Source organism: Solanum lycopersicum, chromosome 9 (assembly GCF_036512215.1).
Source record: "Solanum lycopersicum chromosome 9, SLM_r2.1".
Lineage (NCBI taxonomy): Eukaryota > Viridiplantae > Streptophyta > Magnoliopsida > Solanales > Solanaceae > Solanum > Solanum lycopersicum.
The window spans coordinates 62,571,558-62,599,538 of NC_090808.1; the positions used below are offsets into that span (position 1 = coordinate 62,571,558).

The 27,981-nt window shown below is 32.1% G+C and overlaps 3 protein-coding genes across 6 annotated transcripts; 1 reads left to right on the top strand and 2 right to left on the bottom strand.

The window, feature by feature from the left end:
- Positions 1-1,432: 1,432 nt before the first annotated feature.
- Positions 1,433-3,554, bottom strand: LOC101248236 (peroxidase 44-like). Its single transcript, XM_004247458.5, has 2 exons — positions 2,960-3,554; positions 1,433-2,289 (listed from the first exon to the last, which is right to left on the bottom strand). The coding sequence occupies exons 1-2, from the start codon at positions 3,185-3,187 to the stop codon at positions 1,531-1,533; spliced, it is 987 nt and encodes a 328-aa protein (XP_004247506.1). The 5' UTR covers positions 3,188-3,554; the 3' UTR covers positions 1,433-1,530.
- Positions 3,555-7,989: 4,435 nt separating this feature from the next.
- Positions 7,990-21,017, bottom strand: LOC101247958 (phospholipid--sterol O-acyltransferase). 4 transcript variants are annotated; one of them, XR_011211446.1, is made up of 16 exons: positions 20,601-21,017; positions 19,998-20,133; positions 17,992-18,136; positions 17,288-17,457; positions 17,112-17,188; positions 14,944-15,157; positions 14,693-14,867; positions 13,166-13,265; positions 11,836-11,930; positions 11,306-11,357; positions 10,753-10,824; positions 9,601-9,769; positions 8,781-8,875; positions 8,620-8,704; positions 8,449-8,538; positions 7,990-8,370 (listed from the first exon to the last, which is right to left on the bottom strand). XR_011211446.1 is itself a non-coding variant. In XM_004247457.5 (16 exons), the coding sequence occupies exons 1-15, from the start codon at positions 20,814-20,816 to the stop codon at positions 8,457-8,459; spliced, it is 1,893 nt and encodes a 630-aa protein (XP_004247505.1). In that variant the 5' UTR covers positions 20,817-21,017; the 3' UTR covers positions 7,990-8,370; positions 8,449-8,456. The 4 variants fall into 4 exon arrangements, 2 of the variants coding, with proteins under 2 accessions (XP_004247505.1, XP_010326645.1); XM_004247457.5 differs by having other exon boundaries at positions 8,781-8,885; XM_010328343.4 differs by having other exon boundaries at positions 8,781-8,885; positions 14,693-14,870; positions 20,601-20,981.
- On the top strand, positions 20,939-27,769 carry LOC101266669 (exocyst complex component EXO84B-like). The gene is made up of 7 exons (XM_019215580.3): positions 20,939-22,588; positions 23,387-23,484; positions 23,915-24,968; positions 25,155-25,565; positions 25,706-25,998; positions 26,111-26,367; positions 27,632-27,769. The coding sequence occupies exons 1-6, from the start codon at positions 22,292-22,294 to the stop codon at positions 26,364-26,366; spliced, it is 2,409 nt and encodes an 802-aa protein (XP_019071125.2). The 5' UTR covers positions 20,939-22,291; the 3' UTR covers position 26,367; positions 27,632-27,769.
- Positions 27,770-27,981: the final 212 nt, after the last annotated feature.

Consider the following 27,981-nt stretch of genomic DNA (forward strand, 5'->3'; position numbering starts at 1 on the left):
TATCAACAAAAATTTGTTTCGTTCTAAAATTTAGAACTCTCAAACTCCTAATTCTGGCTTCACCTCTGCTCGATGGTGATAACATGTTGAATCAATTAGTGAATATATTAGTGCATATTTTGATACTAGATACATGTATTTATGTATTAATGTATGTTTTGGTACTAGATTATATTATTGCACTAAATATTTGATATCAGATATACACAAATGGAATAAATTTTGATGCACGAAGCATGAAATTGATATTGATTATAAGGATATGTAAAATTTATTAAATTTAGATATATTTTGAAATACAGATATCTAAGGTAAGAGGTGTTTGGTGGGGGAGGACCACTCTGCCATTCCTTTTAACGTGTAAAAAATTTGCTCAACTTTTTTCGCTACGTGTTTGTAATGTTTGATTTAAATTTAAGTTTCATTTTAATGATATCAAATTATCATTATAAATATCATTATTTTTGTTTCAAATTGAGTGTATTTTTACCTTTATTTTAAAAAAAATATGAATCTCTTTTTATATTTAGTATATTCTCTAATTTCAATATTGTACATATAAAATTTAAGATCAGAGGATTTTAAATTATTATATATAATTTTAATTTAAGATCATATAATTCAAAAATTTTGAGAAAGTATTATTTAAGGGATCAAATGGTCATGATTCCCACCATTATATATCTTAGTAATATCCATACTCCACATCTTCATGTATTAATATTAATGGAATATTAACCCAACCTAATAAGTTATAGCTATATTTTTTAGTAGTATAATATATATATATATATATATATATATATATATATATATATATAATTAGGATATAATAGGTAATGAATTATATATTATATACTTAAAAGACACTTGAGAAAAACAAGAAATAAAACTCTACACTGTCATTTTTTATTTCTCTTAATTTATTTGCTTGGTGTATATTTCTTGTTTGCTAACAATTAATAATACACAATTGCAAGTTAAATGTATCTAAAGCTAAACTAAGGGAAAATTCTGCATTAAGAGTTATTTTCCATCACCTCTAACTTCATTTAGAGTTATAAATTTCTTACACTTAACTTGGATAAATTATAAATTACGTGTCATATATATATATATAACAAATATAAATTGTTTAAATTTAAAAAAATGAAAAGTATCATTGTAATATTTATAACGTAAAACACACTTAATATTTTATTAAACACTCCATTTACGTAACACTACAAAAACAATGTGAATTGCATGGAGATTTTGCTACAGATTAATATGAAAATGTGTAGAAAACTTATTTTTTCGCAAATTTTTATATAAATTCCTAGGAAAATTTTCATGTAATTTACCGTTTTTGTAGCGTAATAACATTGCAAGGGAGATATTGTATTGTAGTAATACAAAAAAGATAACTTACCAAGTTATTTTACAATTCCCATTTATAAAATAATGCAAAAACATACGCCTTATATATTTATTTTAGTAAAATAAAAATTGTACACTTAAAATTAAATATTATAGTAAAACATATGTTTCCTAATTAACAACCTTGCGATTAGCCTTTTGATTAAAAACCCCACAATTTTTCCTAATTTCTCCAGCACTCCCCACTAAAACATCAATATTTGCCATTTTTATCATCGCATTTGCAAAACTTTGGCTAAATACATCCTTATTAGCTGCAAAACTTGTAACAATTGGAGCACTTGACTTATCCAACGTAAGCTCTTGATCGATCGTCAATATACCTTTACGTAACGTAATTTGTCTGTAATACTCATTATCAACACTAAACGACGTATTTTGATCCAGAAACGCCGTTGCAGAACTTTTAGTACAAGTTTTCAATAGTTGAGCCGCTAACGTAGGATCCATAGTCTTATCAGGTACGGGCGATAGCCTACCTTGGAAAAAATTACAATGTGCGATTCCAACCGTATGAGCGCCTAATAATGTCACCATGTCATTTAAAGTAAGTCCTTTATTTGTGAAAAATTGGAGTGCTTGTGGAATTGTTAATGATGGGCCTGGTAAATTTACATCTGCTATATTTGAAATTAGCCCATCACGTCTACCTGTTGGAATTGGATAATTTGGGCCTCCAGCTAATGCTACAGAGTCTCTAGTTGCTAGTGTTATTATGTCAGCACATGAAACTGTTGATGGACAAGATGTTTCTAGGGTTTTCTTGATTTTATCGATTAACTCGTACCCTCGTACCGTTTTGTTTGGGCCAGCTTCTCTCTCCGATTTCTTAGAACCTGTTGACTTTATGAGTATCGATGCGTCACATCCCTAAAATCAAGTTACATTTTTAGGAACATAATCATGTAAACAATATACACTAAGGTAATTTTATAAGTAGGGATTTGAATAAAAAAGTGGGATGTGCGCGAATCACATATCTATTTTTTTTTTTATGAATATTCATGTAATTTCTTAAACATTACTGAAATTCCAAATTGTATTATGACATTGGTTCCTTTTTTGGTGAAAATCATTTACGCTCTTAAATTACGTATATACCCCTGAGTTTTGAAATATTGACATTCTCATCCCTTTATATTCTATGCTACATACATAGAATTTGTTACCTTGAATAAAAAATGAAAAATATATTAATGTTAAAGAAGTTAAAAAGAAGAAGAAGATAGATTGATAATATAAGAATAAATATGCATTTCAAAGAAAAAATAAAATAAAAATTATAGTTTTGAGAGACATATAGAACTAAGACATGAAGTGATGCTGAGTAAAGATATAATTTTGTGCAATTTATTTCACAAAAAAATGTTGCAATGGTATTCTCAGTTAGTAAACATGTAATATTATGACTATATTTTATGTATATATAATCAAAATACAAATTCTCTTCACTAGTTCGTATGTGTTTACTTATTCATATTCTGAATCACTTATTAATAATCCTGATTCCTTCGCTAAAAACATAAAGTAGTAGACTTACTCTAACAAAGCAATCATGAAAATGCATGCGAAGCAAAGCTGCAGTGATGGAAGGGTCACTATTGAACTGATTTTGCACAGCTTGTCTAACAATAGTTTCAGTTTGTGGACATGTTGAATTGTAAAAACCAACTTGAAGTTGGGCTGAAACTAAATGGATTACACAACAATAAAATAATAATAATCCTATTAATGATGATAATATCATTTTCATCTTCATGATGTTCATGAAATTAATCAAGGACTCAAACTATATATGCTAACACTTTCAAAGTAGAAAATAGTACTTAGCTTCTAGTGTGTATATAATAGTGATGAAGCTGAAAGTATATATAGACATGTATATATACAAGTGCACCAGCATGAGTTGTGGTGCAGTAGTGGTAGGACAATGAGATTGTTTCACTCTTAATAAGAGGTTTTGGGTTTGAGTCCTGAGCATGAAAAGAACCCCCTGACCGGACCTTGCAACGCGCAATCCAGATTAGTCGGGGTTTCATTATGGGCTCTTAACATCAGGTATGGAGAAAATCTTACTTGTTAGGGGTGTCACCCCATAATATACCCTGCTATGTACATTCAGATTTAGTCGGGGATTCAATGTGAGTTCTAAACACCAGGTATGGAGAATATATATCTTACTATGAGCTAAATAGACCCTGCAATGGGCGATGCGAATTTAGTCATGCTCCAATATGGATTGCGAGTACTCGAGTGAGAAACAAAATAAATGTATTTCCTTTGTCCGAATTTATGTAATACGTTTTATTTTTCGAGAGTCAAGCACCTTCAGTTTGATTAGGAATTGGCAAATGTCAATTATCTTAAAAATAAAATTAATATATTTGTAAGCTACGTAAAAAGTATTGTAAGTCATAATTGATAATTTAAAATATTTAAAATATATATAAAAAAATCTATAATTAAAAATAAATTTATTTAAATCTCAAAATCTGAAATGTGTCATATAAATTAAGACGGCCCGAGAGAATATGTATAGTGAGGATAAGGATTGTGATGTTGGCCACATGCATGGTCAACAAAATACCAAGGAGCCGGCAATATAAGAAAATGGTTGTTATTCACATTACCATACATGTTAATTGCATAATTATGGATATATGGGTCCATTGGATTCTTATTAATTAAGTACACTTGTCTCACATATTAATGTTTATACACACATAAACGAACCAATTTAATTGTTTATGCTTTAAACGTTCAATTCTGGATGTGATTAGGTGAATGTTAAAAAATAAAAAAAGCTTTACGTTAATGGTTAAATGACGAGTGATCTTCTTATTAAATTTGAGCAATGATTTAAGCACATAATTCTTCTTTTCCTCTTTTCTCAAATCATTATTATTATTATTATTATTATTATTATTATTATTATTATTATTATGGTTGCAATAGGACTATTTTTTTGTCCCTCCATATAATAGATGTTGTCGGTTATTGATGTAGTGTCGTGACATAGGGTGTGTTTGGTACGAAGAAATATGTTTTTTATGAAAAATATTTTTCTAGAAAATGTTTTCATGGAAAATAAGTAGATTTTGGATTTATTTTCTTATGTTTGATTAGTGAGTAGAAAATATTTTACGTGTGTCTGATTTATGAATGAAATTAATTTTTTTGGGGTTGGGGGTGGGTGGGGCCTGGTAGGGGGTGGTGTAGGGGTGGTAGCTAGGGGGGTAGGAGTTTAAAAATAAAAATTTGAAATTGAAAATATTTTTAAAAAGCAAAATTAATTTTATGGGGAGGGGGGGATTGTGGGGGGGGGGGGGTGAGCTGGCCGGTGGTGGGTGGGTGGGGGTCAGAGACCGGGTAAAAAAATAAAAAATAAAATTTAAAAATATTTTTTTAAAATTAATGTTTTTTGGAAAAAAATGCAATTTGAAATTGGAGGAGAGTTTTGGAAAATGTTTTCCTTAAATTTTGAAGGGAAGCCATTTTCCTTAATTTCGAGAAAAATAAATTGATCTGGAAAACATTTTCCAAAACTTTTATCCCAACTAAATATGAAAAATTAAAAAACGTTTTCCTTTCAAACCAAACACAATCATAGTGTACTGTTAGATTAAGTGCAAAAAGTCTTGTATTTATAATTAATTTAATCAATCTAATCAATTATGTATATCATCTATTTCAACAAAGTTTCAATAATATTATTTTGTTAAATCTAGTATTTTTTTTTTGTTTATAATCATATTAATTGCAGGTAAATTTTATTGTTATTGTCGCAAGGCATGATCAAGTTTGGTTTACTATCATTAGCCCAACATGGTTTATTTAGCATCCCGTGAATATTTGGTAAGTCATATTTAGTGAGCTTAACTTACATTGTATAAATATTGTCCGTATAAGAAATTTTTATGTTGACTTATTATAGTAAGTTGCTTATCTTATTTTCAACATTATTATTTCCTATTTAAGAAAAAAATCACCTATTTATATCCTTAAATAACTTGATCATATGATTATTTTTTACACTCTCACGTTAAGATTAGAGAGAAATTTAGGATTGTATTGATGATTAAAATTGTTTAAGATTAGAGAGAAATCAAGAATTGTATTAATAATTAAAATTGTCAAATACATGTTCTTCATATAGGAGGAGAGTCTTAGACTAGCTATACTTAGACTCTTATAACAATACTACTATATACAAATATATAATTTACCAGAGTATATATAGGTATACAATTACTTACAATTATAATAACTTATTCTAGCCGACTTTAACCAGTATACGACACAGCAGCCTAGTCTATATCTTGTCTCTATTTATGTGACACTTTTCGTTTTTCGAGAGTCAAACAATTTAAGTTTGATCGAAAATTTGCGCATGAAATCTTCAATTTTTAAAAAATGAAATTTATATATTTGTAAACTACGTAAAAAGTTCTATAAGTCTCAATAGTTGATAATTCAAAATTTTCAAAAAACCTATGAAAAATTTACGATCAAAGATAGACTTGTTTGAATCTCGAAATTCGAAAAACATCACATAAAATAGAACAAAGGGACTAGTATTTAGTAACTCAATTCTAGTGTGACTCTAACTCTATAATAGATGTACATATTAATTATATCACGTTGTTCAACTTAGTTCATATAATCAATTTTCTTTATATTCAACACACTTACAAGAAACTAGTAAGAAAATTATTTCGAAAGCGAGTCATATATATCTTTAATTTACTTGTTAGGTATATAAGATAAATATGTATATGTTTCCTAAACGATGGTGTTGTTGATTATATTATCAAGAAAAGCAACCAATTATTAAACTCATACAATGAAATCTACCATATTTTAGGATTCTTTCACATAAAACAATCAATAGTCACAAGACAAATATTAATAGGTGGATGATGCCCATCATTTTCTTTGTCTACGCAGCTTTTTTGGCATCATTTGTCACACAACAAACTTTCTCCAATGATATGCCCATTATATATATATATATATATATATATATATAAACTTTGATATCGATAATTAGCGATGAAAACAGAATTTTTACTAGAAGTTCGAAATATAAAGAGTTATATGGAAAGATTAAAGAAGGTTCAACAATCTATATATACGTAAGAAAGAATAATTTATACAAGAGATATAATTTTTCATGGAAAAAAGTTCGATTGAAATCTCCGAAACCTTGCTAGCTCTGCTCCAAGTTTTCTTTTTCGTTTTCTGCTTGTGTTTGGTACCAGATTAATTTAAATTCGTTGAAAAATCTCATGTTGAAGGTAAAGTGTTCTCAAATAAAGGTCTCTTTGCATTCAAGAGGACTCAAACTCAAAACCACTTAATTAAAGATGAAAGAATACTTACTTATTTCACCGTCAGTCTAATATATATATATATATACACACACCATTACTTGAAAGAAATAATGTCCAAATCACTGTCAGTGCAGTCAATATAGTATATTTTTCTAGATTGAAGACATAATTGTATTATTGTCTTTGGGACCACTGAGCCGGTGGTGTGATAATATATTAGAAATATTCTTTTTAATAATTAATTTCCTTCTAGGTTTAGTATTTACATCAATGGTAAAATATGTATTTTCTTTTTTTTAGTTTTAAAATATGAAAAATATTTTTAAGTGTAGGATCTACATTAAATATTAAATATTTGTTTATTTTAATTTTTTGTATCTTTGAAAAAAAAAATATATTTTCTTTTATTTTTTATCCCCTTTAATTCTCTATAAATAATGATGTAATTTTTTATTTTTTATGCGACAATTGAGTTTTTATTTATCATCTTTTCAATTTTCTCTTCCGTTTGAGAATCTCCATTGATCTTTACATGGAGCTGTGAGTTCTATTAAAAACAAAAAAAAAAATAAAAAATCCAACTATCAAATTTGAACAGTTAAGAAGTTGTAATAGAAGATAAACCTCTACAATAATGTTCTAAAAATTCTATTATTGTCCTAATCAAAGATCACTTAAATGAGAAAATAAAAAGTATAAAGCTAAATTTGCAATTCAGAATTCATTATTACACATGAGTTAACCAAAGAAATTTGGGAAAATAACAAAGGAGTATCAAGAATGTAGAATTTGAAAATAAGTTTTATATATCTTAAAATATAAGAGGTTGAAATTATCACTAACTATCTTACTAAAATTTCTTTGATTGTCAAAAAATATGATTATTTTGTGAAGATTTTGAAGATAGCTAAATAGAAAAATTATTGTGACTATTCCTATAAGACATAAATTCAAAATATCCGCTTTAAAAGAGTCTAAAAGTTTTTCTACCATATATCTTGCAAAATTAATGTGTATTTTTCAAGCACAAACTTAAAATGGAAATTCGAGGATATTCATTTTTGGTGCAAAAAAATTGATTATTGCCCTTGCAAATTCTATATAGACAAAACACACTTTTTTTAAAAAATTTGGTGATGTTTTCTGTAAAAGGTTCAATCAAAAAGGTGATATTACAAAAATGAGCTAGTAAGTCCCTCAAACAATTCAAGAGCTAATATAAGTTATAACACACTAATTATAAACTCAACTTGAATTTGAAGGGAATTTTAAAATACTAGAAATATTCTATAATTCTTGGTTTAATCTGAAAATATGGACTAAATTTTCAGAATTATTGGCATTAAAACACCAATGCATATAAATGATTATCAGAGGTTCTTGACTCTTACCTGAAATTACATTCTAAAGTGGAACATATTCTGGTGCTAAATTTTAGTACTCTACAAAATTTCATCGATATACAGAGGGCTCCCTCCAGGTGCTCTCCAAGTTTATGATACACAAATGAAGTTGGATGTAATGCTGTCAAGATGAACATCCCGTCTTTGCTCTCTGAATCATTTCGCCTTCTTCTTCAAATGTTTGTGCAAACTTGTTGTTCCGCCAAACAAAGTTTCTATCGTGAAAAGATTGTTACTGATGCATTTGAAAGTGATGAATTGTCACAGTTGTAAAGCGGAAGTTAGAAACACACCTTAAATATCACACATAGTGTGACAGGATGTGAGATGTAGAACTCTTCAATCTGCAACTCTGTCCCAGGTGAACATCCCCGAATACATATCTGCATCGTTGTGACCGGGGAAAGGTGGCCTAAATACACAAAAAGAGAATATTTTGCAAAATATAATTTGAATATTCTAACCTGTATTCACAATGTTCAGCCCATGCACATCGAGCTTTCCCGTAATCCCAATAGCAGTCCTCATCCCTCAGAGGCCCACGCTTTGCTTTTTGTTGCAATACTTACAATGTCAATACAAACTCAAACATTTATAGAAGAAAATAGTGAGGATCAGACACCACCTTTTGTAACAAACTTGGACTTTTTATCAGGATGAATATCATGCCACATCTCAAGCCACAGCTCCCGCATCAAAGCTGGAGATCTGACAATGTTCCTGTGATTTGCTACCGTAGAAAATTTACAGCCAACAGATCAAAGATTGCCACGAGGTGTAAAATGTCTAAGCTTGATTCAATATCTTATATCTAGAACAATCCAACATTGCAAATTCATTATATGCAATTGTACAAGATCTTTAATATTGCATCATATGGAAGCTGAATATCACTTATGCTAGATTGGGAGTTATCCATGGATGAACAATGTCTTAATTATGTCCAGTATCAAATGCTTGCAACGGTTTTAAAACGATGAAGAACTCAGAAAAGTAATATTAGTCAATGGAATTGGACAAACTCTCAAAACATGCTACTCAGGCAAGCTGGAAATTCCAATGTCTGCTTTTTTAACAAAAAAAGAAGTTTTCTCCCAAAAACTTAATGATCCAAGAAAAAAATGTAGAGGCAAACTTGTTCAATTTCGCATTGTTAAGGGGAAAATTTGGCCCTATTTCCCTAAAAATTAGGAAAACATAGAGGAAAGTAAAGAAAAAATAGGTGAGAAATTTCACATCATAAAAGAAGAAAAATAGCTGCATTCCGAACCTTTTGGTATTAAACGGGTAAAGCTCAGCCACAAATGAGATTTAAGAAATCAGACAGAGAACCAGAAGAAAGAAATATTTATTTTCTAGCCGACAGAGGAAGTGAGAGAGGGTAAAATAACCAAGAAATTCCTCAAGGAAACTTAAACAAGAAAAAATTGAGATATTTCAGATACCTTTATCAAGCTCCCAAACTGCTGTTCTTGTCCCTGGAAAACTTTCAGAATCCTCATAATAGGTTATGTACTTCATTGTAGGTAACTTTGTCATATTGGGAATGATATCTTCACCATGTTGATGCTCTATATTTAGATGCACTTGTACATCTGAACCATCATGCTCTGACTGACGTTGTCAAAGACAGAGTGTAAGAGAGCTGCAGTTGCCAGTGAGTAGCCAATATAAATGCTAAAATCATTCATAAGCAAGCTTAGCAGAAAACTGGAGAGTATGAAGTCACATTTTCATGAGTATGTTATGTTTCCCTATGTTGCTCGGACTCTTCAAAACTGTCAATGGGTGCATGTCGGATTCGCCAAATGAAGTGCACTTTAGGAGAATCCGACACGGGTGCGGCATCAAAAGTGAAGAGTCCGCAACAAAGAATTGTTTCCCACATGAAGTCAATTAGGCGAAAGGGATCTAATGAAATATCATTGCATAGCTTGGTTATTTAGGCCCTCAATCCGAATGAACCATCCTTTCCAAGGAAGTCCATCTTTGTTCCATGCAGGACGATTAATTAGGATTGAGGACCCAAATCATTCAGTTGGGGTAGCTGCCGCATTAACCTTCTCGGACTCTGACCGTCCAACCTGAGACCAGATGAACTGGAAAAAGTTGGATATAGTTCTAACTGCACTGAAAAGTAGGGCTGTTGGGACCACACTAACACTGAGAAATGGACTGTTTTGTAGAAAAAGGTGGAGATCTTTAAGATGAATTGCATCAGACGTTCAAGTATCTGAGAATTACTATAATTCTCAGACATATCATAATGTATGCTCTTCTAATGTGCCTGTGATGGATGGTGAGATTGTGTTGGAGCTGTTTTAATATTATTAATATGATTAGAAGTCTTCCCCATAATTAGTTCAGTAAAGGAGGTAATAAGGGTTGTGGTTTTCCAATTTAACTGTTAATGAGATCAAATAAAATATCAGATGCCACTTTCCAGTTTAAAATAAAAAATAGAAAAATCAGATACCAAAAAGGAAGAGATAGGGGATCCTTTTAGACAGGATTTCCAAAAAATATCAATTGGCCTTCAAAGTCATACAACAGAACTGATTAGGGGAACAATAGTAACTTAGATATGACAGTGATACCTGTGGTGTCCTTGTTATGTTCACTTTTGGCCCCAGCCAATTCTTGCACCAGGAGAGGGAATGGTATGGCACCTGCGAATCTGCTTCACTTAATAAAAAAAGAATCCCTTGCTTGTACTCATAGTCATAGATTTGAAAGTTATTGTAATCAAACAGATCTGTTTAAGTTAAAAATTACACTACTTATGTCAGAGTTTTGCAGCTAACTCATAATTCTAATATAAAAGTTACTGCTTGTCACACATAATATAGTGAAATTTATTTCACATCTTAAGACCACAATTATCTTAAGTTCATTTTAGACAAATTTACTTACCATAGGTATGTAGCCTTATACTCCTATAAAAGAAGCCACTTTAGTACGTTGTCAATCAACCAAGCCAATGAGTCTTTTATGTTATTTCTTCTAATTGCAGGTTAAAGAGGGAGGTTTGTTACAGTAATACAACTAAAGAGAGCTTTATAACGACACCTAAAATTTAAGAAGGGGGCCATTTCAATAGGCTAAGAGAATTATAAACTTAAACATGCATGATTTTATCGTTCACCGTACCGTCTCATCCCCACTTGTTGCACCCGGGTTTCCTTCAACCAGATTTCCTGACCTAAAAGGAGAAAACATGCGAGGGATCCAAATGTCCAAGTAGTCAGTATCCAATCAATGAGAAGAAACAAGATAAGACATACTTGCTCAATGTTTAGAATATGTACAAGCATAGAATAATTTCATATTCAATAAGCAGAATGATCAATTAAGAATCATACATAGTATCATACTCCACATTGTCTATATGGAAATTAAACACTAGGACTAAACTTTGGAGCTTGGGGTTTTAAAAAGGAGGATACAATGTCCTGCATGCATTATTCAGATTTACATAAATCTTGCAACTTAATCCTCTATTTTATTTTCAACCCTTAAAACTTTCTGTCTCAGTGAAGCTATGAAAGACCCCCATGGCATGGATGAGGCAAAGAACATGATGAAGTAAGAGCAATAATAACAAGTGAAACAACATGTTCGATATGCTGTTTAGAGAGAGCTTTTTAAAATATGCTATCAAGATGCAGAAGACACGTTACCGGGAATACAGAGATCCTTCAATTTCATATATCACATCTGTTATAATCCAATTATCAGGATAAGGCTTCCCACTTGGTGCAAAATAGTAACCAACCTGCCATTCAACATGAAGAAACCAGAAAAATATTCAGGATCATGTATTGATTGAAGAGCTTAACTAGAAGAGGAGAATATAATTACATAGAGGCAAGTAATGATAGTGTGGACAGAAGACAAAAAGTTAGGGTCTATTGGAAGCAGCCCCTCTACCCCACAAAGGTAAGGTAAGGGTAAGGTTTCGTACACCCCACCCTCCCCAGACCCCACTTGTGGGATCATACTGGGTATATTGTTGTTGTTGTTATTGACAGAATAAAAGTTATTCAGTGGGGGTAATAGAGGTAGACAGAGGTGGATTTCTTGAGAAAAATAGCAAACTTGGGGGAATGCTATAACTCGCGTGTTTCATTTCATTTTCTTTTTCCATATCACTATTTCTTCAATCAGGGTCACTCAGAAACAACCTCTCTATCTCGAGGTAGAGGTAGGTCTGCGTACACGTATGTTGTTGTTGTAGTTGTTGTACTATTTCTTCAATCATCATTTTTTTCTTCACTCTCTTGCCGCAAACAAGTAATGGATATGAATATGGTAGCAAGCTCTTCCTTTAGAAAAAAGTAAATGAAAAAAAAACAGTAGCCATTTTTTTCAAGAAATCAAACATTATTGATCACAGCTAACATGACATGGTTGTAAATAAAAATGTGGACTTTCTGTTTCTGATTTCTTAAACCCCAGATCAAAAGAGGCCTAGTAAAATTTTTCAAGTTGGAAGTTTCAACAGAATACTTAAAAGAATTTGAGATCCAAACAGATACTTCCATCACGAAGTTTCCATGTGAAAGCAATACGGAATTACGGACAAAGAATTATAGCAGACATGCCTAGGGTGATCAACAACAGACAAACTTACAACCTTCTTGCTGTAAGTTTCATATACAGTACCACTCCACCTATAACATAACATGCAAAGTTTGAAGCCTAATTCAAGGGTTTCTAGCCATCCTATTAACTTCAGATGAAGGGTCATCTAGAGAACTATTTTTTTACTTTAGGTTTTGAAAAAGTTCAGAAATCAATACAAGAACATAATGTATTATCTGCTAAACAAGAGCAAAAAAAGTTGATTTAGTGTATATGCTGATTTACTGCAAAACAAGCAATACTGACACTTGAGAAGAGAAGAATACCTACTGCCTAATCATCCATGTTAATTTACATATGCACAATAACATAATGAATTTCAAAAGTGGTTGGGCAAAAACTTGACACTTGAGAAGAGAAGAATACCTCAGTCTTCGAATCTACGCCATAAATGCAGAATATGTTCTTGAGAGGTGGTCTTTCCCAAGGTGTTAGAGGATTTAAAATTGGATCATCATGGTAAGACCTGAATTTTAGATGGCAGAACATGGTATAGCTAGGAATAGTTAGCAAAGAAATAAAGAAAAAATAAGACAATAGCCAATAACTCATGGAAAAACAAAAAATAAGAAAAGAAAGTACGCACATGATAAGCTAACATGAACTACTTCCATCATACAATATTCTTATAAATAAAGAGGACTTAATCGTTGACCAAGTTTTATTTAGTTACTGTATCCATCTGATATATACAACCAACTTTGGGTAGCTCGAAGATTAAAAGAAGTTAGAATAAATACAACTGAATTAGCATAATAACATTGATAGCACCCATTTACCCTCGGATGTCATATTTCTCCTTTCGGTTTCAAAAATTACAAACACAAAATCTGGTTCAATACTTTATACTAGAAATTTCAACTATTAGCAAATGCTACTCTCTTTATATTTCAATTTTTAGTTACTCAAATTTTTCTCGTTAACTTTATTCATATAGCATCTTGAATTGATTTTCAATTTTCTCCATATAATTTCTCGGTGAAATGGATGTACAGCGACCTGCATAACTGATTACTGATAGTTTTGGAATAAAAAGTAACAAATAAATGCTACCTTCATTTCAGTTTATGTAACAACATTTCCTTCTAAACCCGTTGCATGAAGAATGACAATTGTCTAAAACAAATTTTAAAAATAGGTTTAACTTAAACTTCTCGTTTCACCCTTAATGACAAATTTTTTCTATAATAAGATAGATATAGACAAGCTCTTATAGCCACACAAATGTTAAGGCATGTTTAGGATCAAAAGTCTCAGAAGTCCTATTAGTCACACAAATGTTAAAGCGTGTTTAAAACCGCAAGTTCAAAAGGCTTCATTTCTTTCTCAAAATCTGCGTCCAGTCAAATTTTGCATATAAATTGAAATGAAAAGAGTAATAAATTAGACAATCAGTATTCAATGATCTATCAAAAATAAAACTTTTAAATGCACTATTCTAATAATTAACTGTGGCATAGTAGATACCCTATAATTGACAGTGTTAAGGTTAAAACTGTAGTTATGCAGTTCATGATAAATTTGGTGTATTTATATTGATATATAGGTGTGAGAGGTTGGTTATGGCAGGTACGAGGAGAGGTACAGGAAGGTTGAAAATTTTCATTTCCTTCAACTAAAAGCTCAACTATATTTCGAATTTATTGAAAATATATGTAACATTATAAGCATCAAGGAACTATCATTTTGATGACCAAAGCTTTTAACCAAAACATCTAGGAAACTATCTTCTTATCACATTATCTGAAAATATTGCATGGCATAAAAGGATTTGTAGATTCGATAGGAAGCTTGTAATTGCTCTTTTTTGGAGGTGGCCAGCATACCCTTGATGCTGATGAACACAATTTACCAATTTCAAAAAAAAAGAAAAGGATTTGCTGTTAAACTCACTTTTTTAAAAGGTGAAAGAGTCTTTCACTGTCAGGATCATAATTCTTTATGGCTTTGAAAAAAGTTCCGTCAGACACTTCACGAGCAGAAAAGGACAATTGTGTCGGGAATCCACATTCCTTTCCAGACAAGTTGGTTTGGGGAGTTTCTACTACTGATGGATAAACCTCATTCCCTGCTAGACGTATTAAAAGCTCATTAACACAAGTTATGCTAAAGACACAACATGCTTGTTGGACTTTCGGTCATACCTCGATTCGAAGGAACTTCTATATTGATTATGTTTGTTGGCCAGCCAGAGTACTTTGATTTAAGTTCATGCTCATCGCAATGGTAGGCATGATGGTATTTTCTGTTTCCACCAGAGAAATGTCTCCGATAAACATTATCAGTTGTACAATATTTTGAAAATGGTAACATCCATATAGAAGATCCAAATGTATTGAACATCAGGCGAACTGTCCCCTGATAACTTGGAAAACATAGGCATCATATCAATGCAGAATTGCAGATATTGAAAAGTATAAGACAAACTATAATCTTTAGACACTCCAAGATAATGAACAGTATCATACATATTGCTCAATGAAGTGCAAAAGGCCTTGTAATAAAAAGAACATAAAGTAATAAATCTTTAAGAGAAGAACCTAGTTTATGTTAGTCATGTACTCCAACTTTTGTGACCATGTCACATTTACTTAAACACGGTGAAAAATGGGGCCTCTCCAAATTCCATCTTCTTCTTTTTGAATGGAGAAGTGTTACGTGCTATTTTACAAAGAACAAACACTCTCCCGTTTGTCACCAATCTCTTAAGTTTAAAAATATTATAGGCAGAGAAAGAAAATGAATGGGAAAACATTCAAACTAGGTGCACACAGAGAAAGAAGGTCGCAAAAATGGCAAGTACAATGCATAGTAACTGCAGGAACACTGGAACAGAGTGGAAGGAGCATCCTCTGTTGTCATAACATCCAGAACCCAGACACTATTTTCCAGACATCCTCTGTTATCTCTATATCTTCACCTGCCTATACCTCTTCCAGAATTTAGTTGTACTTTTTGTTGTTTAAAGCCTGTGAACTTCAGAATTTTCCCTTGATTTCCCCCATAGTATAGGTACTGCTTGTGTTAGTTTTATCATCGTGCATTAAGTGGTTTGTTGTATTATCTGCTTGCTTTTGACTTACTTTAGCTTTAGTGCCCCTGGTAAGTTTTATCATCGTGCATTAAGTGGTTTGTTGTATTATCTGCTTGCGTTTAACTCACTTTAGCTTTAGTGTCCCTGGTAAGATATGATAGACTAGGATCTTGTCCTCGGTTAGGGTCGGGGGTCGGGAGCAAGGGGCAGGGGTGGGTATGGGATTAAGAGGGCTGACAGACTGAGAGTAGGGCCTTGGAACATAGGAACTTTGTCCAGGAAGTCCATCGAGTTAGTGAAGATCCTAAAGAAAAGAAGATCAAAATAAACTGCATTCAAAAGACTAGATGGGTAGGTTCTAAGGCTCGCAATGTGAACGGGTTCAAACTTTGGTACTCAGGAAGTCCAGGGAGCAAGAATGGTGTAGGCATTCTAGTAGATGGAGACCTTAGGGAGCAAGTGATAGAGGTTCGGAGGGTTAACGATTGGTTGTTGGCGATCAAGCTAGTCGTTGGAAGGATAACTGTGAAGGTCTTTAGTGCTTATGCTCTGTATTCAAGTTTAGACGAGGAGGTCAAGATGTGTTTTTGGGAGGAACTGGATGCATTTTTGGGAGATACGTTGATCACCGAGAAGGTGGGATTTCAATGGCCACAATGGGGCAACTCCTAGTGGTTTTGACAATGTGCATGGCAGCAGTGGTTTTGGGGTTAAAAATCGTGATGGAAACTCATTCTTGAATATTGCTAGAGCTTTTGAGTTGGCGAAAGCTAATTCATGCTTTCCGAAGAAGAATGATCACTTGATTACCTTTTGATAGCGCGGTGGCCAAAACTCAGATAGATTACTTGCTTATGAGGAAAGGTGAGAGAGGCCTTTGTAAGGATTGCAAAGTTGTTCCGAGTGATAATCTTACTACTCAGCATAAGCTCTTGGTGATGGACTTGGAGATAAAGTGAGGGAGGAGAAGAAGTTATATCTCTTGCCAAGAAGTTGACACCTACCCTCACCCATGTAATTGGGGATAAGTTGACGACGGTGGGAGCTTGGAGTAGTAGTGAGGATGCTTAAGTCATATACTAATAGAGTCCAAAATATGTCAACTTAATGACATAAGTGCTTATGTCATATACTAATAGAGTCCAAAATACGTCTCAATATATATATTTTAAAATATCCAACAATTTCAATATCTGAACTGCGCAACCTAAAGATCCTAAACAGGTATAAATGTAGCCAACCACATTGGAATTTAAGTTGGATTAAAAAAAGTAAAACCTCTGAAACAGGAAGACCAAATGTAGACCCCGATAATGTTGCTTTGACTGTCTCAATAGCACCAAGAAGAGGAGCTCCTGAAACCACAAGGAAGCAGCAATTACAGATAAGGACCAATCCCTAATTTCTGAGATAAAACTCGAGGTCAAATAGTGTTATGGTCAGCAAAGGCATACCAACAGCAAAATAGGCATGAATGTGATCGTCTAACCATCGACCATACTCTTTTGGAGCAATCTCTAATTTCAACCACTCCAAGAAGTATCTAAAGACATTGTTACCTAATGAATGAGCGAAAACTATTGAAGGTCCACCACGAAGTTTAAGAGCAGTTTCAAAAGTTAGCCTGCCAGAAAGAAAAAAGAGATCAAAACCCCTCAATAAATAGAACAACATTTATCAGAAGAAGTACAAAAGGAAATGCTTAAACACCCAAACACATAATATGGCTTGGGCAATCCTCACCTCTTGATCTATCCATTTCTTAATATTTTCTCCTAAATTTCTCACAGGAGTTGAGAGATAAAAGGCAGGAAAAGAAAACTGTAAAGTCCCTGTCTTTTTGATGGTCATATATTCTTAGATATCTCATGAAGGGAAATTCCCCATGCCTAGGAGCAAGCTAGAAGAAGTTGAGTTGGATTCAAACTCAGATCTTCAACCATTGTAATAAAATTATTATCTTGCTCATAGCTAAAAAAATTGCAACAGAATGAAAGAAAGAAATGCATGATTCTAGTTTCCCCAGGAAAAATGGAACTGGAAAGTTAGACTTTTCTATCAATTAACTCATCATTTGCACTTAGAAAAGGAACTATGTAGTGAGATCATAACACATATATCTGAATTTAAGGCACAAACAATATCTCGAAATACAAACTTTAGTTTGTGAAAGTAAAGGTCTCTCTCCTCAAGCTTTGATGGAGACAATCTCCAGTCATATGGAACTGCGATGATTGCATTAGCCTCAATACCAAATTCTATGCACCATTTAATCCATTCTTTCCACACTGATGACAAAGGACCTGAACACGAATGGAATTTGGATCAAGTAGAGACCAAAACAAATAAAAGAATCATCAGGTATAGCCCCTACAGTAGCGACAATATCTATGAAAAATTGTCCTTCACTGACCAATCTCTGTTAATGTCAATTTTATATGCAGTATTCTTTAGAAAATGATGACAGTAGAATCCCTGCTAAATGGTCTCGACAATCCAAGAAAAAAGGGCAGCACACAAGGTTCATGGGTCTAAAACAAGAAAAATGGCATTCGAGTCGTGCATTAAGAGGTTTTCCCTATTCAGTTCCATGTCTCACTAATTTAACAAAATTAAAAGAAGGAAAAGAATGTGAACTCAGAAAACGCAGCAGAAGCAGCAGAAGGTGAAAGGGCCTGGTGAAATACACAAACAGTTGCCACTAGTTTAGAAAAGTATCTTCCACTTATTGATTGGATGAAATCATGAGACCTTGTTCTAACTTCTTGGTAGCGTTCTGGATCTAGAGGTTTTAAAGGAGCCGAAAAGTCATACCAAACTGAGAAACCACTTGAGCTGAGTTGGTAAATGAATTTGTTCTTTAATTTGGTACTATTTGATGTTAAACATAAAAAGGTAATAACATTAGGTGTGATTTATTATTAAGAAAAACAATGCTAAACCACACAACCCAACAATTTGCGTATCACTTCGTAATTTTGTATATACAAAAACATATTTCTTTTACATTATTTTTTTTAATCAGGAATATATATTTTAATAGTATTTTTCCCTTTCCTCCTCAAGGTTTGTGTTTTTCCCCTCTGGTCTTTGGTTGCTTATACATATGAATAAACATGAACTCCCACTATAGCGATTAGATGCTTGTTTTGTTGTTCTTTAGTTTAGTTCTTTTACACTACAAGAATAGCGGTTGCTGCAAGGACTTGATTGAGCCTGCAAATGTTGTCGTCCAGATTCTTTGCAATGGAAGTGAAGATCTTACTTGCCCTTAAACAAATATTGAAGTTCCACTTCTGTAACAACCACGTTCAATCAAATCATACATAGTGTGGTAAAAAGGAAAACTTTGGAAGGACAGGGAAAAAAAGCATTAAACGACTAAATACTGGAACCTGTAAAATTAATTTTTAGACCTAGCTGGTTTGTTTTTTTCAAAGGTAAAATTGGCTCAACGTTTCTAACTAAACAACAAAGGCCCTATCTAGACCAGTGTTGTCAAAAAAAAGTGAAGGATAACGCCAAGGACTCATTGAATACTAAGATAAAGCACAATTAAAGCGTGCATTGAAGGAAGGTGCATATAAAAAGAAAAAATGGGTAAACCCATACAAACAAGAATTATATGGATAAAGGAATAGAAACAACTGTAATTAAGTAAAATATCTGAAGTAAAAACAGTGATAGTGTTTTCATTTTTTCTTTATAAAGCAAGTAAAAACAAGTGTATCAAGCTCAAAACCAACAAAAGAAATTTATTAGATGCAACAATGCAAATTTCAAATGTCTAATTCAAATCGATCAACCACTATGTTCTACATTTTCTATCTCTATTTCTCATATTATGTTTCCTAAGGTTGCTTCTGTGAGTATCTTATTGTTTGGTGCAGCTCAAGATAGTAAACCCAGTGGTCTTGTAAGTTCTCCAGGTATTATAAAAAGAAAGCTAGTTCGATAATTTTTGCTAACACATGCTTTAGCACTTGGTGCCTACTGAAGCAGGAAAAGTACTCAGCCGGCTCTGTCATGTGATGACTTAAGATGTTACCAGAGAAAAATCAGTTCAGTTTTACTTCTGTGTAATGGAGGCCTAACATTTTGAATTCCTTATTCCAGTTTAATAGAAGTGCAAATGATAAAACAAGGAGAATAAATCAAGAACACCTGTTATATAACCAGGATCAAGCTCCGTTATTGCAGAAAGGCCACTATCAGGTCGAGACTTGCACTCGTTGTGATCTGTTTGATTGTAAGGATCCAACATCATACACTTCAACCAGCAATTTACAGCAGAAAGAAGCTGTAAGAAATATAAATTATTAACTTACAAGAAGTTACTACTTTTGTATCACAAAAGCAAGATCCATGACTCTAGACAGTTGTTTTTTTATAACTGCAGAAAAAGCAACAACCTCATGAATAGTATCTAGTAACTTGCTAGAAAGAGTATTTCCCCCAAATAGAATCACAAAATCATATCTTTCCATATTATATACCACAAAAATCAAACAAATAGTTAGTTGGGATCGACTATATGAATCGTATTTAACCTTTCCGGATATTCAAGTCCATTCCATTCCAATACAAAAACAAATTTGTCTTTTACCAGATATCTACAAATTACACTTATTCCCAATTAATTAGTATTTGTCTTGTTCTACTCTTAATTAAATCTATATTTTCACTTCATGCATGAAATCTCCAGCTTTGCATAAAATAAACATTGAAACAATATCAATATCTAGAGAGCCAATGTTGAAGATTTACTTTAGTAGTGTCGAGCCAGACTAAATCGAGAGGATTGAAATCGAGAGGAGAATAAGGGCAGTCTAATATTGACCATGCTCTCAGTTGTGTAGACGCGAATCCTGGGATAATAATTCCGGACAGCTTCGAGTAATCGCCGGCGAACTCACCGCCAAGGTTACCGGCGGTAGCTAGGAGAATGAAAATGACGACGAATCCCACGTGTCCTCCTCTCATTGGCTAGAAACAATTTGTTATCAGTTTTTTCACATGGAAATTGTAAACTTTTGGGGACAACTGACTGACTTTTTGCCGCTGGGAATTGGAAAGTTTTCAATGATAAACTTTTATTTTTTTTCTTTTTGGTCGCAGACGAAAACATAACAAAATAATATTTTGTCCGTTTATTATTCGAATTAAACTATTTTGTTTTTAGCCAGATCTTTGGCGTTCGTTCACTATTTAAATATTTGACACCTTTAAAACATGATGATTATTAATACTCACATATAAGTATACACTTTATGTTTGACTCAATGGGTGGTCCACCATCCACGATCTAATATGTAGTTCAGTCTCTGAATTTAATATAAATACTATGGTAATTTATATAGTAGTTTCATTATTATGATAATCTAATTATTAATTATTTTGGAAGGACTAAATGGAGAGTTCGATTTATTAATGAAAATTTGATCATATTCAGGCTTATAATAAAAATTAACAGTAATTGAAATTTTGTATGCATGTTCGAATTTCTTGAGGAAGTAAATGAAATTTATCTCTCAATTTTTAATTATATATTTTGAAATTACAATTAGATTTGATTTCCATTGAGAGTAAAATTTGATAGTAATTTAATATCCTCTCAGATAATTTTTATTTTTTTACTAATTCAAAAATAAGTTTCTGCTTTTACTTGTCATTTTTAATCCATAAAAAAAATTACCATATTTTCATGTTATATCCTTAATATTAATTACGTGTTTTCGAATCATTTTCCAAGTTCAACTATCAAACATCAATAATAGAGATACCCTAGTAAAATAACCATATTAAGTATTATTTTTTCATAGATATGTAAAATAAAGTAAGCGGAGAAAATAAATTAAAAAGTTAATACTTTTGAACAAGTGCAAATCCTTTGTTGTTAATATTAAATTTGACAATATTCAAGACGAATTGATGTCAAGTTTTGATAGCTAGGGTGATATTCTTCATTGATATAAAAGTCAAGATAACAACTCTGTAGGTGAAATTTAGGTAAACCATGAAATATTTTCACAAGTTAAACTTTGATATTTAAACACATTGTGATGTCATGGATGGTAGAAGAATTCACTTCTATAAACAAATAGGTCTTTATTCATTTGTAACACACCTCTCATTTGTCTACCTATTTTCTTAACACATTTGATCTTCTTTCTCTTTTGTACTATTTCACTTGTATTTTTTTAAAAATGAAATAAAATATTAATTGATTGTGTCCGAGCATGCAAAATAAAATAAAATTTTACCGACCCACGTAAATTTTAGTATATAAACAGTTATTTTTTTTCTTCTAATTTTGAGATGGTATAAGGAAGAAGAAGTCGTATAATAATATCGAGGCAAATAATAAGAAATGCCGGCAGAGGAAATAATAGCAGAAAGGAAACGTGAAATCCAAAAACAATAGAAATTCAATTCTTGCCATTCTCCGTCGTTCATCTATGTTTATTCGGCAGTTTCTAACGTCAAAATCAAAGCTTTTTACTCCATATTTACCAAAATTTCAATCATCATATTACACAACAAACAAAGCTTGTTTAATTCGTTGTATCACTATTTCGTCCAATACATATTTTCTCATGAATACTGTTACTGTTGCTTCTTCAACATCAAGGTTTCGGTTTAGGGATATTCCCGCCGATGACGATTCAACTGATGCTCATTCCGTCTCTGATTTTTCCTCTGTTTCCAGTGATTTTGATGCTGATAATACAGAGCTTCAGTCCATGACTGCTAAGGTCTCATTTCCTTGAATTTTTTTTTTTTATTTGATGCTCGATATTTGATCACAAAAATTTCTACTCTGTCTTTCATTTAAAATTACAACATTCAAATATCTTTTTACTTTCCGTGTCAAATCAAAGTTACACAAAATAAATTAAAACAAAAAGTGTATAGCCGTTTATAGCCATATTTCATTGTAAAAACTAGTTTTTGTTTTACAAAATGAAAATGAAAATTTGATTTGTGTTTGACTATGAATACACGTTTTTCAATTTTTTGCGAGTCATGTGAGGTGAAAAAAGTTCTTTTATATTCTCCAAATTTCTGAAAATTTTAAAAGTTAAATTTCAAAATTTAATAACTAAACATATTTTTCGGAGTTCAGCTTCAAGAAAAAAAAATTAAAAAAGTTGCATAGCCAAAAGCCACCAACTTGCTATGAATAGTTACTTCTTGTTGTATATCACCGAAAAAATTATATAATGGATAGTGCACAAATTTTATGAAACTTTTACTAAAGGTGTGGCCATTACATTAGGATATTTTTCTTTTAAAAAATTATTTTTGTCATCCTTATGTTGCACATTTGATTTTCGTTATGTTCCCATCATGTTGAAATCAATTTGTGATGAAAGAGAAAACGAGACTTGAAAAAAAAGTAGGCATTTAGTTGAATAGCGTAAACATTTTTATTTACTTAATTATATCTTTAACACGTCAATTTCTATGGAAACGTACAATCTTTTTGTTTAATACGTATTTTAAAACTTCTTGCTGTTAAAAAATTGTTCTTTTGATGTTTGATTTTGCAGGGTATTACTCACCTTTGTTCAGAACTCCTTGAGTTGAAAAGAGAGTCTGAGGAAGATTTTCAGAGAATCATCTTCACAAATTATTCAGTATTTATTGGGTTAGTTATTTTCTCTATAAAACCGATGATCCGATAATGTGAGATATTTTCTATTTCAGAGTCTATCAGAAACAACCTCTATACTTGTTGTTGCCAGACCTCACTTTTGTGAGATTTCACTGCGTATGTGTTGTTGTAATGTGATATTTTCAATTGTTTTACCTTTTTTCTCCTGTAGTCCTATCTAATCAACACATCTTCCCTTGTTATCGAATGCATATGACATATGGTTATTAACATACGTAAAAACTGCTATACTGGAGCTCGAGGCTATAAGAATAAAGGGTGTACGTGTTGTTATCTGTCTTTCGCTGCCACTTTATTCTAAAAATGTCATCACGTACAGTGTGCAATCCAATTAATATATTCTCGCGATATGTATGCAGCCTTCATTACTAGATGAATGCGATTTTATGTCTTCTCTTGGCAGGATTTTTGAAGGGACAAAAGATCTAGAGAGTGACTTATTGCAACTGAAGTATCAGGTTGCAAAGCAGAAAGGGCTCATAAAAGATCTTACAAATGATGTTTTTCTAAAGTTTCTTGAAGAGGAGAAGACAGAGTCAAATCTTGAAGACAGTTTATCAGATTATACGTCTTTGTCCAGCGTTATTGATGCTCACACAAACGAGGTTTTTGAAATTATAGATGATCTTCTTTCAGAACATCGATTGGATGAAGCTATTTCATTCTTGGAGAAGGAGGCTGATTTCTTCAAAGATGATCAGTTGGCGGAGAACCCTTTAACGGATGAATTGATGTGTTATAACTCTAAAATATCAGAGAAGACATGTATGATTGCAGATCAGTTGACAGTAATAGCTAAGAATCCTCGCGTTTCTGCACCTGAACTGCAGAAAGCATTGGTTGGACTCCGTAGAATTGGTGAAAATGATCTTGCAACTGAATTATTGCTGAAGTATTATCAATCACGCATTGCAGATGGCACACATGACATGTTTTTTGCCAAGGTCTATACACACGAACTATATCTTCGAGAAGTCTCTAAGCTTTTATTTTCAATGATCTCCCAAGCAGCTAAAAGTTTCACCCTGTTGCATGGTGAGAATTCATCTTATGAGTCGGAATTACATCGGTGGGTGATGGAACAAACTGCAACATTTTCTGTATGTTTCAAGAATTATGTTATATCCATGGTAGAGCCAAGTACTGGCGTATCAACAGCAGTAGAGGCTATACAGTCCACAATGGCATATTGCTCTTTGTTAGAGGCACAAGGAATAAAACTGCAATCGTCTTTGATAGAACATATCCGTCCCTGTATACACGAGGTCTTACAGATCCACGTACAACACTTAAAGAAAGTGATCGGTATCTTTACATCATGCGAGACTTGGGTTCTGGGAAGATATCTAGTATCAGGAATTTTATCTCCTGATAGTTATCCCACCAACACTGGCCAGCCGCTATCAGACTATTGTCTGCTTACCAACAGTGGTCGAAAGTTCATCACACTAAATCAGGTTTGTTTTATAGAAAAATTTCATAGTTAAGAAATCCCGTTAATACTATTGTAAATTGAAGCCATATTTCTATAGCTATAGCTATAATTTTGTTTTACTTGTTTACACTACCCGATCATGTCTATCTCTGAGTACCCTTTAAGATGTAAAGCAAGAAGATAATGGCTATCTGTCGTTTTATTGTAGGCCATACTTGAAGAAGTTTCTCCGCTAATTCAACTACATGTGGAAGGCTTACTTCTAAGAGGCCTTCTAGATCTTTTTACAGAGTATACTTCTATTTTGGAAAGCGCACTGACAAATCAGACAGAAATTGAGGAAGTCGATTCAAGAATCAATATTGCAGAGTCAGTAGAACAACAAGTTTCTCTTATTTCTAATTTATCAAAACTTTCACAATTCTTTTCCAGTATGATTCGTAGGGCGTTCTGTGACACCTACCACTTGGAGTTTGAGATTGATAATTGTGAGCTCTTTATTAACGACAACTTTAGTCGGCTAAGATCTCAATTCTGCAAGCAATTAATTCTTAAATCCTGGCCACTTGATAGTGAACATAGCTGTAGCACCGATTTACAGCCCTCTATTTCTTACCAGGTATGTTTTCCTTGCGATCTCAAATATTTTGTCCTCTTTTTCGTTTACACACCCCTTAAGAAAGCATTAATAAGGATAACTAAAACTATTTCACTATGTCATCTCTCCTCAATAAGTAATTATTCTAAACTTCTTACCAGGAATTGTATTTCGCGTTAAGGAATCTAAAAGAGCATGCTGATGACACTCTTATCGAAATGAAATGGTTAAAAGATGTATTCATTGAGCTGATGGAGATGATGTTAGATAAGAATATGGATAAAGAAGAAACTTTTCTAATTTTGAATCTTAAACAGCTTACTCTTGATATCCACTTTCTCCTTGAAATGGCTAAATGGGGAGGATACTTGTCTGATACCATTATGAATTCCTATTTTGATTCGGAATCTCGTATAAAATCAGCATTCCTCTCTGCTGGAATAGATCTTGAAAGGTAATTTTTTTTTAATATCGCGTTGATCTAAAACTATCATCTAACATGCATGGTTAAATTACAATGGCGGAAGTTCTCAAGTTTTCAGTATATTGCCTTAATACTCTTCAAGGTACATGATCTATGTCGGATGGGCTACAAAGACTGCTATTGAAACCCTGCAGAAGCTGCATGAACTTGATAAAGCGGAAACGCTTAGCAGTGAGTTTATTAATAATATTGAAGATGAAACGAACAATTCTACTGAATCACGCGGGAGTATTGATGATATCAAATCAGAAGATGTTACAACTTGTATCAAGATGTTCGAAATCGATGTTGTACCAAAGGAAGATAATGCAAGTGTTGAAGAAGAAAATGAGAAGTGAGGTATATCAAGTCCTTTTTCCTTTTCTTTTTGTGTTAATATTAGAACTAGAATAGAGTCGATTTTCACAACAAATTCTAATGACTAGCATTAACTTTTTTGTTAGGATAAAGTCGATATATCAAACAAGTTGTATTCATAATATATATAGGCATAATACATAAACATTACCCTTAATTTGACGTCATCTAACAAATATGACCTTTAACTTTGAATGTGCATAAGTAGACACTTAAACTTGTACAAAATCAAATAATTAGACATATTCGTCCTTCATGACACCCTATATAACAAATTTTATGTCTTATGTGGCGTCCTACGTGTATTATGCCATGTAGGATATTGTGTCTACTTATTTAATTTATATTAGTTTAGGTGTCTATTTGTGCACACTCAAAGTTGAAGGGCATAGTTATCCGCTAAAGTCAAGTTAAGAATTATGTTTATATATTATGCCTAATATATGCTAGGGAAAATGGCATTTTAGTTATTGAGTTATCGCGTTATTTTAATTTGGATCCCTGTTATAGTTCCTGAGTTATTGCGTTACTTTAAGAGGTGAAGTCAATTAAAATTTGCTTAAGAAAGATGCATAATCAATAAAAATGTGGAGAATCCGAGAAACTCTACTAGACAAGGGTAGACCTTGCAAATATAGTATATCATCATATATTATTATAAGTGGGAAGCTCTAAAGTGTAAAGTTAGATTACCAATTTATCTCTATACAAAATAAAAATTATATAGCATCTCATTAATTGTTAATTAGATATTAAACTTTAATTACCTCTAAACTTGCTGAATATAAGAAAAAACTAGTAAAATATGAAAAGTCAGTCACATTATATTATTTATCATAGTCAACCATTAACATTATTTTAAGACCTTTCCGAACTAAATCATTGTTTTAAGAAATCCAAAAAAATTAATTTAGATACATTATCCAATTAAATGTGAAATTTTAAGACATTAAAGAAATTGGAAGATAAAAAGATGTATATCTGTTTTTAAAACCTCTTAATTAGTTTCTTAAAACTCTTGTCTCTTCATTTTGCCTATATTGAATAAAGATGATTTTTTCAAATTTATAAATATAAATATTGAATAATATGAAACAAGCCTAGGATGAAAGGTTTTTTAGACAATTGATAATCGCAAAATCCATACTTATATTTGATCTATTCATATTATTTTAATTTTAGATTTCATGATTTATATGTATATCACATCTAATTATATTTATGTTTGTCATATTTTCTTTCTCAGCTTTGGGGGCATCAAGATTACCACATCAATTGTGCATTTGTGATATGAGGTTTAAAGGAGTGTAAGTGATTTTATTTTAGTTTCTTCAATATTTTATAGACTTATTCATTTCTTTAGGTTAGAATATTGATTATTTCAGATTTGCAAATTCTTGATGATTATGAAGTATCTTGGAGTGGTTATGTTATATTAATCTTGATCTTGTTTTGATTTTTGTTAGCTTTACTCAGGTTAAGGATTTCAAGCCAATAACAACTCCTTTAAACCAAAGTTTTATGTTTACTCTCTATTAGTCTTATTTAATTTAGTTTTCTACAAAAAAAAAAATATTGTCATAATATTTATTTAAG